Genomic DNA, 12194 nt, shown 5'->3' with positions numbered 1-12194 from the left:
AGCTTGAATCTATTCCTCAAAGTTTGATTCAACTTAAGTGGACCCATGACAACGTATTAAGACATATTAACAAACTTAAATAACATAAATGAATCAAATAATTTTTAAATAGAGCAAATAGGGATCGAGCCAACTACGAATCAAGGGAAGCCGCGCACAAAGATCTGAGTCGCGGTCTGAGGAGGCTTGGACATGCATGCAGTGTCACTTTCATGCTTGTCCAAAGACTGTTGCATGTGGCCGCGTGTTGGATGTCTGGGTCATGCTTGTCTAAGATGTGTTGTCCATGGCTACATGTTCGTTCCAAATCCCTTGTACTTGCTTTCATGTTAGATAGGCCTTTACTATTCTCGTTGTGTCAATACGGGGTGTCAGTTGTCAACATCATGTCTACACCCACAAGGGCTAAAATGTACTATAGGGAGATGTGACTAATTATCAATTTTTCTTACTGGGGTTACAGGCTGTCAAAGTCATAGTTGTTGCTTATTCGCTTTTAACCTATAACATTGTTTTCTTTTAAATTGTTTTTAATGTATTTCTTCACTCACATTTTCTAAATATACTTCTCTAAAACATGACTCGAGGCTCGAGCATACGTCAATATTATATGAACTTTGAATCTTACATGGTTGACTTGTTTGGTGGAATAGAACAAGTATCGCACAGTCGTTGTCCCGCTACCACAAGAGTGCGATTGTGACATGCACTACGTGAGGGAGCTCAAGAAGGAGCGTGGGTCGCAGGTCGAGGCAACGTGCAGGTCGTGGGTCACTGGCAGGTCGAAGCACAGGTCTCGGGTTGTTTGGCGATTCGGCTAACCATCGCGTATTAGGTTGGGCCAAACTCTATCTCTAGGCCGAAGCTACGACGAGATCTGAGGCACGAGCCTCTGTGGGCCACACACTTGGGTATTGGATCCGATCCGGACTCGAATTCGACTCGATTCCAACGATGACCCATAGGTGTTTTCTTCTTCGCGCGACTCCATGTGTCTTGAGTTTCCTTCTCCTTTTCCTTTCTCGTCTTCTCACGTTCTCCGCTTGCTCTCCTCAATTAACCTTCTTGTTGCTTGGGATGGTAAGAGCTCAACACACAAGATTTGAACAAAAAATAAAAAACTATAAATTTTTTCCTTCAACCCATGACTAAAACAGACTCAAAGAACGAGGGCTTACCAACGTGTGCTGGAAATCTAGTGATTTGTGTTAGGAATCAGAACTCTCCACAATAGTATGATATTGTCCACCTTGAGCTTAAACTATCATGGAGATAGTATTCATTGCTTCTAAACCCATTATCATTTTTGGGACTCCCTCCCAACAATTTCTCTCCCTTTCTTACTAAATCCTTCTACTTTTTAGTGTTTTTGGTAACCTATGAATGTTGATGCTTCATATTTTTCTTTGCATTTGGGAGACTTAGTATGTTGCTGGGGAATGTTCCCATGGGACATTCCTTAGTTCTTTTGCCACTTGTTGTTGTCTTCAAAAATGTAATCTAAATGTGCAATATTGTTCTCGTAATGATTAGTGTCTATATTATTATCTATACGCATTAGAACGACATTAATACCTATTTTAGACTTAATCTTCATTCCTATCTATAAGGATGTGCATACTTAATGTGTTAGGATTGCACAACAATGCATACACTTGATCAATACAAAAAAAAGAGACTCATCAAGATGAACACAAAAAAGAGGAGAGAGAAAATTCGAGGAATTTGACTAAAGGTTTTATTGATGACTAAAGGAGAATTCGAGAATAAAGACAACGAAGAAAAGTAATCTTCAAATCAATTTTTTACAAAAGCCTCCGTTTAAAATTGTTATTTTTGTATCAATCCAGAGATAACTCAATCGATAAGTGTGAGATCCCACATCATTTGGGGAGGAGAATGAAATATTCGTGTGTGGAAACCTTTCCCTAGCGTACGCGTTTTAAAAACTTTGAGGAGAAGCTCAAAGGAGGAAAGCTCAAAGAGAAAAATATCTATTAGTTGTGGGCTTGGGTAGTTATAAATGGTATTAGAGTTAGACATGTGGCAATGTTTTAGCAAGGAGGTTAAGCCGTGAAGGGGTAGACATGAGGCGGCGTGCCAATAAGGATGTTGGGTAGACATGAGGTGGTATGCCAACAAGGATGCTAGGCCCCAGAGTAGGGTGGATTGTGAGAACCCAAATCGATTGGGGGAGAAGAACTAAGCATTCTTTATAGGGGTGTGAAACCTCTCCCTACCAGAGAATAACCAAGCATTCTTTACAAGGGTGTGAAACTTCTCCCTACGAGAGAAGAACTAAGCATTCTTTACGGGGTGTGGAAACTTCTCCCTACTAGTATTTTAAAAACCTTGAGGGCAAGCTCAAAAAAGAAAAGCCCAAAGAGGAAAATATTGGCTAACAGTGGGCTTGGGCTATTATAAATGGTATCAGAGGCAAACATCAGACGATGTGCCAGCTCGAAGAGGAAAAACCTTGAGGGGAAGCTCGAAAAGGAAAGCCCAAAGAGGAGAATATCGGCTAGCGGTGTGCTTGGACCATTACAAATGGTATCAGAGCCAGACACCAGGTGATGTGTTAGCTCGAAAAGGAAAAATCTTGAGGGAAAGCTCGAAAAGGAGAATATCGGCTGGAGAAAGCCCAAAGAGGAGCATATCGACTACCGGTGGGCTTGAGCTATTACAAATGGTATCAAAGCCAAATACTAGGCGCTGTGCCAACGAGGAGGTTAAGCCCAAAGATGTGGACACGAGTCAGTGTACCAGTAAAGACATTAGGCCTCGAAAAATAGGTGAATTGTGAGATACTCGGAAGCTCAAATCGTTACAATATGCATCAATTATTGTCTTAAAGAGATAAAAAATGAGTAATTTTCTCAAATGGAGGGGGCTTTTTCCCGAAAAAAGAAACTAAATTTAGAGGAAAAGTACTCTGAATTGCAGAAAGTAAAGCAAACCCATTCTAAAATAGATCAGAGAAAGATAAATTTGTATTGAACGTCGCCATCTACTCAGAATTCAAGTGCTTAGTGGCAACCACGAAGCTGCACCATGCTCATCAATGTCACTACAAGACATGTTCTTCAATCTTTACTTCAAAGCAACCCTCATTTTCTCCTTTTTGGATCATATTGCGAAATGGGTTCTCTGTTTTCATCTTCCTTCTTCCTCCTGCTTCTGCAATTTTTTCTGAATTTGACCCATTGTTCATCTCATGAAGCGTTAGAGTTCATATCCGCCATTGGAGACCCTGGAATGAAGAACCCAAATGTTAGAGTTGCTTTTGAGGCATGGAACTTTTGTAATGAAGTGGGAGCTGAAGCTCCTCAAATGGGTAGCCCTCGATTGGCTGATTGTGCTGATTTGCGCGCCCCGCTTGCTTCTGGTATGCAATTCTTCTGAGCTATGTGCCTCACTTGCTTGTGTTTGTTAGGTATGATATCGTCCATTTTGAGCATAATCTCTCGTGGTGTTGGTTTGGGCTTCCGATAGTATTTCTTGAGTAGAAACCCATGATCATTCCTTAAATTAGCCGACGTGGGACTTTCATCCAACGAAAAATTGAGGAATGTATTTGATTCTCTTATGAATTCCTGCATTCTGACTGTTCTTTGGCTTGATTTGGTAAATATGTAACTCTGTTGTTCATTTTCTACATTCTTGAGCAACTTGTTTGCCATTTTTTGTGGATATGAATCTTGGGTATGTCAGTCAGAAATTGAAAAAATTGGACAATATAGCTGTTTATACCAGGCGTTTTAAGTATGAGTGTTGAGGATGGTTGGTGTGAGATCCCACGTTGGTTCGGGAGGAGAACGAAGCATTCTTTATAAGGGTGTGGAAACCTCTTACTACCACGCCTTAGTAGATGCATTTTGAAAACCTTGAAAGGAAAGTTCAAGAGGACAATATTTGCTAGTGGTGGGTTTGAGACGTTACAAATGGTATCAGAGCTAGACACTGGGCGATGTGCCACCGAGGAGGATGAACCCTGGAGGGGGTGGACGCGAGGCAGTGTGCTAGCAAGGATGCTGGGTTCCGAAGGGGGTGAATTTGTGAGACCCCACATCAGTTGGGAAGGAGAATGAAACGTTCGGTGTGGAAACCTCTCCCTAGCAAATGTGTTTTAAAAACCTTGAAGGGAAAGCCTAAGAGGACAATATCTACTAGCGGTGGATTTGGGCCGTTATAAATGGTATCAGAGTTAGACACCAGGCGATGTGCCAGCGAGGAGGCTAAGCCTCGAGGTGGTGGACACGAGGCGGTGTGCTAGCAAGAACACTGGACCCCGAAAGGGGGTGGATTGTGAGATCCTACATCGGTTGGGGAGGAGAATGAAACATTCCTTATGAGGGTGTGGAAACCTTTCCCTAGCATATGCGTTTTAAAAACTTGAGAGAAAACCCAAAAGGGAAAGCCGAAAAGGACAATATTTGCTAGCGATAGGCTTGAGCCGTTACAAATGGTATCAGAGAGAGACACCGGGTGATGTGCCAGCGAGGAAGCTGAACTCCGAAGGAGGTGGACGCGAGGCAGTGTGCCAGTAAGGACGCTGGGCCTCAAAAGGGGGTGGATCAAGGGGTCCCACATCGATTGAAGAAGGGAACGAGTATTAGCGAAGACGCTAGGCCTCGAGGGGTGGATTATGAGATCTCACATTAGTTGATGAGGAGAACAAAACATTCTTTATAAGGGTGTAGAAACGTCTCTTTAGCATACGCATTTTAAAAACCTTGAGGGGAAACCCGAACAGGAAAACCCAAAGAGGACCGCCCAAAGAAGACAATATCTAGTAGTAGTGAGCTTGGGCCGTTGCAGTTCATCGGCTAATTAAGAGGATGATCATGAGCTTATAAGTAAGGAATACATCTCCATTGGTACGAGATCATTTTGGGAAACCAAAAGCTAAGCCACGAGAGCTTATACTCAGAGTGAACAATATCATACCATTGTGGAGTTCGTGATTCCTAACATTTAGAAGTAACATCACATGAACGAACGTTCAAAGTAGACAATTATATAATCGTAGAGATCCAAATTGATTCACTTTTTTATTTTAAATCGAACAAAAGTTATGATTATCTAGCTGTTGTGAAGTCTTTGTTCTTGGTGTTTTAGCAGATAAACAAGATTGTTTTGGTCATGGAAGTGATAGCAACTGTATAGTACTCCACAAAGTAAACGAGTCAGATAACAAACTTGGAGCTGGTGAAAAATTCCCATCAGAGCGTTTTAAGCCATACGTCGATCCAGATTTGTACGTTGTGGAGAAGGAACGCTATCTCGGTTCATTATGCGAGGTTCATGATTCATCAAATCCATGGAGTTTCTGGATGATTATGCTAAAAAATGGAAATTTTGACAAGAACTCGACTCTCTGCTCTGAAAATGGTAAGAACGTTCGTAAAATTATAACCGATCGAACGTTCCCGTGTTTCGGGGAAGGTTGTATGAACCAGCCTCTTGTTTATCATAACTACTCGAGATTAGTGTCGTTCGACAAACGAATGGTTTCGTTAACAGGCGGTTTCTATGGAACTTATGAACTAGATGCTGATCTGAGTAATGGTATAGGGAAGAACTCTTACTTTTCAGTCTCTTGGCACAAGAATGTTAGTTCAGGGAGCTGGATATTCTCGAACCGATTAACGACGTCTTCGAAATATCCTTGGCTTATGCTCTACCTTCGATCCGATGCCACCATGGGTTTCAACGGTGGATATCACTACGACGGTCGGGGCATTATGAGAAAGGTGTGTCATCCGTCCTCTATTGATCTATTTTGTGTTCACAACAACAAAAAAAAAAAAAATAAAAATTGAAAAGCTAAGTGCTTAAAGTTTCTCCGTTCAAAAGCTCTCTCCCGTCGGTTAGTTGAACACTACTCTCCACAATAGTACGAGATTGTCCACTTTGAGCATAAGCTCTCATGGCTTTGCTTTGGGCCTCATACCAATGGAGATAGTATTCCTTGATTATAAACGGTGAGACTTTCATCCAACACCTCCCCTCGAACAAAGTACGCCTCCCCTTAATCGAGGCTCGACTCCTTTTCTTTTGGAGTCTAGTCATGTTTTACTATGCCTTCGAGACTCACAATACTTCTGTTCGACATTTGAGGATTCCATTGACATGGCTAAGTTTAGGGGATGACTTTGATACCATGTTAGTTGAACACGACTCTCCACAACGGTATGATATTGTCCACTTTGAGCATAAGCTCTCGTGGCTTTGCTTTGGGCTTCCTCAAAAGGCCTCATACCGATGGAGATAGTATTCCTTGATTATAAATGGTGAGACTTTCATTCAACACCTCTTCTCGAACAAAGTACGCCTCCCCTTAATCGAGCCTCGACTCCTTTTCTTTTGGAGTCTTAGTCATGTTTTACTATGCCTTCGAGGCTCGATACTTTTGTTTGACATTTGAGGAATCTATTGACATTGTTAAATTTAGGGCATGACTCTGATACCATGTTAGTTGAACACGACTCTCCATAATGGTACGATATTGTCCGCTTAGAGCATAATCTCTCATGGCTTTGCTTTGGGCCTCGTACCAATAGAGATAGTATTCCTTGATTATAAACGGTGGGACTTTCATCCAACACCCTCAAGTTGTTATTCCTTATTTGTTTCGACATATTTCGATCGTGGGTCATTTCCAACATACTTCGTGTTTGATGTCTATTGTATAATTTTGAGTTCAAATTTTCAGTTGCCCGAGTCGCCGAATTTCAAAGTGAGGTTAACGCTCGACGTTAAAAGTGGAGGCGGAAAAAATAGCCAATTCTATCTCATCGACATAGGAAGTTGTTGGAAGAACAATGGAGATGCTTGCAATGGCGACACTACGACCGACGTAACTCGATACAGTGAAATGATTATCAACCCGGAAACTACGAGCTGGTGCAGGCCGAGCAATCTCGTGTCGTGTCCACCTTATCATGTTCGAGCTTCGGGTGAGAAGATATATAGGAATGAGACATCAAGATTTCCATATTCAGCTTATCATTTGTACTGCAGCCCTGGAAATGGTATGCATTTGGAGAAACCATATGATATTTGTGATCCATATAGCAACCCACAGGCTCAAGAGTTGATACAAATTCTACCACATCCTGAATGGGGTGTACATGGCTATCCAATGAAGCAAGGAGATGGATGGATTGGAGATCCAAGAACTTGGGAGCTCGACGTCGGAGCTTTGTCGAACCGCTTATACTTCTACCAGGTAAATCTTCTTTTTTGGCTCGATATCGCTCGACGTTTCTTCTCGTTCTGATGAACTGCAAGTTACGTATGATTCTAAAATTAGAGTTTGAAACTCGTTGTTTAATGAGTATCTTGTCGAGGTTAAATTAAAATTTTAGTCTAAGAACTTGCTAGTTTTGTCGATATAATCCGTCCCTAACTGGAATATAGTTCTCTTTAGACTTTCCCTTTCGAGCTTTCCGTCAAGTTTTTTAAAATGGGTCTGCTAGGAAGAGGTTTTCACACTCTTATAAAAAATGATTTGTTCCCCTCTCCAACCGATGTGGGATCTCACAATCTACCCCCTTCGGGTCTTAGCGTCCTCACTGACACTCGTTCCCCTCTCCAGTGTCCTTGTTGGCACTCGTTCCCCCTTCTTCAAGCCTATCGTCCTTGCTGGCACACTGCCCGATGTTTAGCTCTGATATTATTTGTAATAGCCCAAGCCCATCGTTAACATATATTGTTCTTTTTGGACTTTCCATTTCGAGCTTCCTCTTAGGTTTTTAAAATGCAGATATTGTCGTTTTTGAACTTTCTCTTTCGAGCTTCCCTGGAAGGTTTTTAAAACGCGTTATCCTCTTTGGGCTTTCCTGTTCGGACTTCCCCCAAGGTTTTTAAAACGCGTTTACTGGGGAGAGGTTTCCACATCCTAATAAAAAATATTTCATTCCCCTCTCCAACCGACGTTGGATCTCACAATCCACCCCCTTTGGAGTCCAACTAGGGCTTTCCTTTTCAAGCTTCCCCTCAAGGTTTTTAAAACACGTATGCTAGGGAGAAGTTTCCACCCCCTTATAAAAAATGTTTCATTCTCTTCTCCACTCGACGTGGGATCCCACAATCCACCCCCTTTAGGGTCTAGCGTCCTCGCTGGCACTCGTTCCCCTCTCCAATCAACATGGGACCTCACAATCCACCCCCTTCGGGGCCAGCGTCCTCACTGACACATCCACATCGCTCCATGTCTAGCTCTGATACCATTTGTAACAACCCAAGCCCACTGCTATCTGATATTGTCCTCTTTGAGTTTTCCCTTTCGAACTTTCCCTTATGATTTCTAGAAAGAGATTTCAACCCCTTTATAAAAACCGCTTCGTTCCCCTCTCCAACCGATATGAGATCTCACATCTATTGAACTAATGATGTCTAGTATAGTATTTGAAAGCGAGAATTTATAGCTTATAAACGAAAAAAACAACTATCAATTAGTCCCCATGTCAAATCTCAATGTTATTCATTACAATTCGACATGAACTTTGATGCTCATATGAAATTCGATTAGAAACCGAGTTCTTCTTGTCGATGTAGGATCCGGGAACGAAGCCAGCAAGGCGGATATGGACGTCGATCAATGTCGGTACAGAAATATATATCAGTGAAGGATCAACAGCAGAGTGGAGTGTAAGTGATTTTGATGTTATTGTTCCACCAGATGCTAGGGATGCCAATTGCTGCTCTTCTTCTCTTCTAATGTAACATATCTAATGTCATCTTCCTCCATTGATATCGTTTAAAACTACTTACCATTTTCGGAGCGGTTTGGTTTAAGATTTTATTTATAATGCCCGAGAATGTCGGGAAATCAAATGGATGCGTGAAATGTTATCAAAATTTTATATAAATAAAATATTTTAAGTCAAATGCTTAGAAAAATTCCACAAATTCAAGAAAAATGTAAAAATAAAGAGCGAAAAATTAGAAAAAATTGTCAAAGTCAATCGAGAGGGGTAAATTGGTCATTTTGACCCCTTTGTCTAATCTCGGGTTTGCATTAGCTCCAATTAAATGGTAAATGATGAAGGAAAAGAAAGAAAGAAAAGAAAAGAATGAGAGAAAAAGGAAATGGGGTTTAGGGTTCTCTCGAGAGAGTTAGTGAGAAAGTCGAAATCCGCTCCCAACAGCCATTTGTAGTTGAAATATTGCCCTTGTCACAACCGCACTTTGATGGCAGCGGATTTGCGTTTGTGCGGCACTCACTTCCCAGCAACAAGTGAGTTAAGCCTATTCGTTCTTGTATCGCTTATGGCCAAGCGACGTATGCTCGAGCCTCTAACCCCGATTCAAGAAGAAATTTTTAGAAAACGGGGGCAGAGAGATTTCAAAATGATCGTAGGACTACTGCATATAACTATCGGGTAGGGAGATAGTGTTCTGTATTTATAAATCAATGATCGGAGGATTACTCCTTTCCATAATCCTCAACAAACAATTCAGTACGTTCAAAATTAGAGATATCCGACCTCATGAGAACCAGAAGAGAGAAAGCCAGAAGAGATTTCTCCCTATCAGCTAAACATGGACAAAGACTTCCTCATTAACATCTCTGTCAAATCCTCGCCTCACCTCTATCCACTCACTTTATATAGGTATATAAATACATACATACATACATACAAACATATATATATATACATACATACAAACATACATATACATATATGACAAACATACATACATATACATACATAAAGATACATACATACATACATACATACATATATATAGATACATACATATATATATATATATATATATTTGTTTATATAATAATTTTAGATTTATTAGGATATTTTATATATTTTTTTAAGAAAAATAGAAATTATCCATTAAAAAATTTAATATATAATAAAAATGGACACGTTTTAATATATATATTTGTTTTTATAATATTTATTTTTCCTTATTACTATTCTAAAGTATTTGACCATTATATAAAGGTTTGGGTACTAATTTACGTTAGCTGCCCGTTACCGCTGACCCAACTCCCTCCAATCCACATTTAGGAAAGAACTTGACGAAAAATCCGCCATTATCAACCTTTCCCGGTTTCCTTCTGAAGAAATCCCAACCAATTCATTCTCCTCCAAGACCTTGCAGAGATCGGGGAAGGGATGTCTCGATCTCAAAGCTCCAGATCTCTGCAATTCCTCTCCTTCCTTTTCTCTCTTTCTCTCCATTCTCTTTCAGGTACAAATCCCTCTTTTCGCTTTTCAACTTCTCTGAATCCGGTAGCTAAATCGGGATGAATTTCTTGATGATTTGTAGCTATGATGATTGTTTGTCGCTTTTTCTATTGAATTTTTTTGTCTCAATACTCGATGATTTTTGCATTTGCGGTAGCATTATTCTGCGTAATGACTTAGGGAATTGTTTTGTTTTTTTTAATGATATATCGCATTTGAATAGAAATAATCAAAGAGAGATGAATCGAGAATTTCATTGCAATTTCTTCGAAGATTACTTCACTTTTCCCCATTTTTTTTGCCTCTTTGTTCTGTATTCGTGTTTCTTGAGGAGACATTGAAATCCTGATAATTTAATTCCAATTTGAATGTGTTTTGTAGACCTCGAATTCTCGTTGAATGAACAGAGGAGTTTTCTGGTTTTTGGTTTTTGTTGTGTTTATAGTGTTGGCAGATGAGCATTCAAGTGCTGAAAATGGTGATGGTAAAGCTAAAAAGGGCGATGGTTGGAGGAGCCGATCGATGGGGATCAAGATAGTACTCATATGTCTAGGAGTGGTAACTGTGATTGCCTTTTCTGTGATTCTATGCAAGATATGGCAAAGGAAGAAAAGAGAAGAACAACATGCCCGTCTTCTCAAGCTGTTTGAAGATGATGATGAACTCGAACTCGAACTCGGCCTTCGAGATTGAGCTCCACGATACTCATCCGTCCATTCTCAATGTTCGACTAACTAAGAGGAGGTGCACATTGTTGATTCCTTTGCCTTTTGTTTAATGATGTATACAAGCTTTTTGATCTTATCCTATTTTGTTTCTGGATGAGCTGAGCTCGTTAAATCATAGCAAATTTTTTCGTGTCAACTAGTTTTGAATAAGTTGTTTCTCCTTCAATCTTTCATGATATCTGAGGCATGTCTCAAATATCAGTCATTGTTTAGTGAATTGGTTCCATTGGTAAATACATGTTCAATTTTTCTATGGGCTGAGTAATTGTGATTCAGAGTATATGCTGTTGAGCTAGCCATGTTCTGAAGAATGAGAAGATTTTCATTTTCAAAATGGATGTATATAATGTAGCGAGCGATATTATAGATTTCCATTGTTTGAGAACTTTGATTTTCATGCCCACCGTTAGCAGAAATTGTCCATTTTAGGCTTTCCCTTGAGGGGGCTTTCGGGCTTCCCCTCAAGGTTTTTAAAACACGTTACTAGGGAGAGGTTTCTACACCCTTATTAAGATTGCTTTGTTCTCCTCCCTAACAGATGTAGGATCTTACAACCCACCCCCTTCGGGGTCTAGCATCCTTGCTAGCACTCGTTCCCTTCTCCAATTGATGTGGGACCCCCCAATCCACCCCTCTTCGGGATCCAGTGTCCTTGTGTTGACACACTGCCTCGTGTCCACCCCCTTTTGGGGCTAGTGTCTAACTCTGGCACCATTTGTAACAGCTTAAGTTCACAGTGAGCAAATATTGTCCTTTATAGACTTTCCCTTTTGAGCTTCACTGCTAGTAAATATTGTCTTTTTTGGGCTTTCCCTTTCGAGCTTCATGATCAAGATTCAAGACATTTGATTCTGAAGAAAAATTTGAATTTCACTATTTCGGTATCATTGATAGTAATAAATAGTTACAACGGTGTGAACCGAAACTTTAGAGATGTAAACCTGTTAGATAACATTAGTTACCTTTTGATGCAGAGCTTGTAAAGCTATTACAGATATAAGCCAATAGGAGGCTGCCAAGTTAGAGTTTCATGATACTTTGTCAAACTTACACCAAATTGTATTTTCTTATGCGTTGAAGAAGGACGCTCCATTGATGAGAAACTGTCAAAGCCATCTGATTTTTGTTTTCTATTGACACTAAGTTTGTAGCCTTCAGATATCTATTAGTATAAGAAAAGTCTGAGGAGGTTGGTTTGAAAGTTGAAAACTTCAAACCTACCAAATAGATTTCCTTTTGAAAGTAATAT

The 12194-nt window shown here is 40.3% G+C and overlaps 2 protein-coding genes across 3 annotated transcripts; both read left to right on the top strand.

Moving 5' to 3' along the window:
- The first annotated feature begins 2990 nt into the window (after nucleotides 1–2990).
- On the top strand, nucleotides 2991–8790 carry LOC111432779. 2 transcript variants are annotated; one of them, XM_023069724.1, is made up of 4 exons: nucleotides 2991–3385; nucleotides 5119–5753; nucleotides 6716–7231; nucleotides 8563–8790. In XM_023069724.1, exons 1-4 carry the CDS (start codon nucleotides 3052–3054, stop codon nucleotides 8728–8730), a joined length of 1653 nt encoding a protein of 550 aa, XP_022925492.1. In that variant the 5' UTR covers nucleotides 2991–3051; the 3' UTR covers nucleotides 8731–8790. The 2 variants fall into 2 exon arrangements, with proteins under 2 accessions (XP_022925492.1, XP_022925493.1); XM_023069725.1 differs by having other exon boundaries at nucleotides 2992–3385; nucleotides 5122–5753.
- Nucleotides 8791–9989: 1199 nt separating this feature from the next.
- Nucleotides 9990–11198, top strand: LOC111432678. The gene is made up of 2 exons (XM_023069601.1): nucleotides 9990–10221; nucleotides 10663–11198. Exons 1-2 carry the CDS (start codon nucleotides 10146–10148, stop codon nucleotides 10908–10910), a joined length of 324 nt encoding a protein of 107 aa, XP_022925369.1. The 5' UTR covers nucleotides 9990–10145; the 3' UTR covers nucleotides 10911–11198.
- The last annotated feature ends 996 nt before the right edge of the window (nucleotides 11199–12194 follow it).

Source organism: Cucurbita moschata, unplaced genomic scaffold (genome assembly GCF_002738365.1).
Source record: "Cucurbita moschata cultivar Rifu unplaced genomic scaffold, Cmos_1.0 Cmo_Scf00040, whole genome shotgun sequence".
NCBI classification, from domain to species: Eukaryota; Viridiplantae; Streptophyta; class Magnoliopsida; order Cucurbitales; family Cucurbitaceae; genus Cucurbita; species Cucurbita moschata.
Note: the sequence above shows the minus strand (reverse complement) of the source record. Positions and strands in the feature narration are given on the sequence as shown.

Excerpts from the sequence above, each read along its gene's own strand:
- LOC111432678 (XM_023069601.1), top strand. The coding sequence starts at position 10,146 with ATGTCTCGATCTCAAAGCTCCAGATCTCTGCAATTCCTCTCCTTCCTT. Across the intron at positions 10,222-10,662 it reads TTCTCTCCATTCTCTTTCAG|TGTTGGCAGATGAGCATTCA; the intron begins GTACAAATCCCT and ends TTGTGTTTATAG.
- LOC111432779 (XM_023069724.1), top strand. The coding sequence starts at position 3,052 with ATGCTCATCAATGTCACTACAAGACATGTTCTTCAATCTTTACTTCAA. Across the intron at positions 3,386-5,118 it reads GCGCGCCCCGCTTGCTTCTG|CAGATAAACAAGATTGTTTT; the intron begins GTATGCAATTCT and ends TTGGTGTTTTAG. Across the intron at positions 7,232-8,562 it reads ACCGCTTATACTTCTACCAG|GATCCGGGAACGAAGCCAGC; the intron begins GTAAATCTTCTT and ends TTGTCGATGTAG.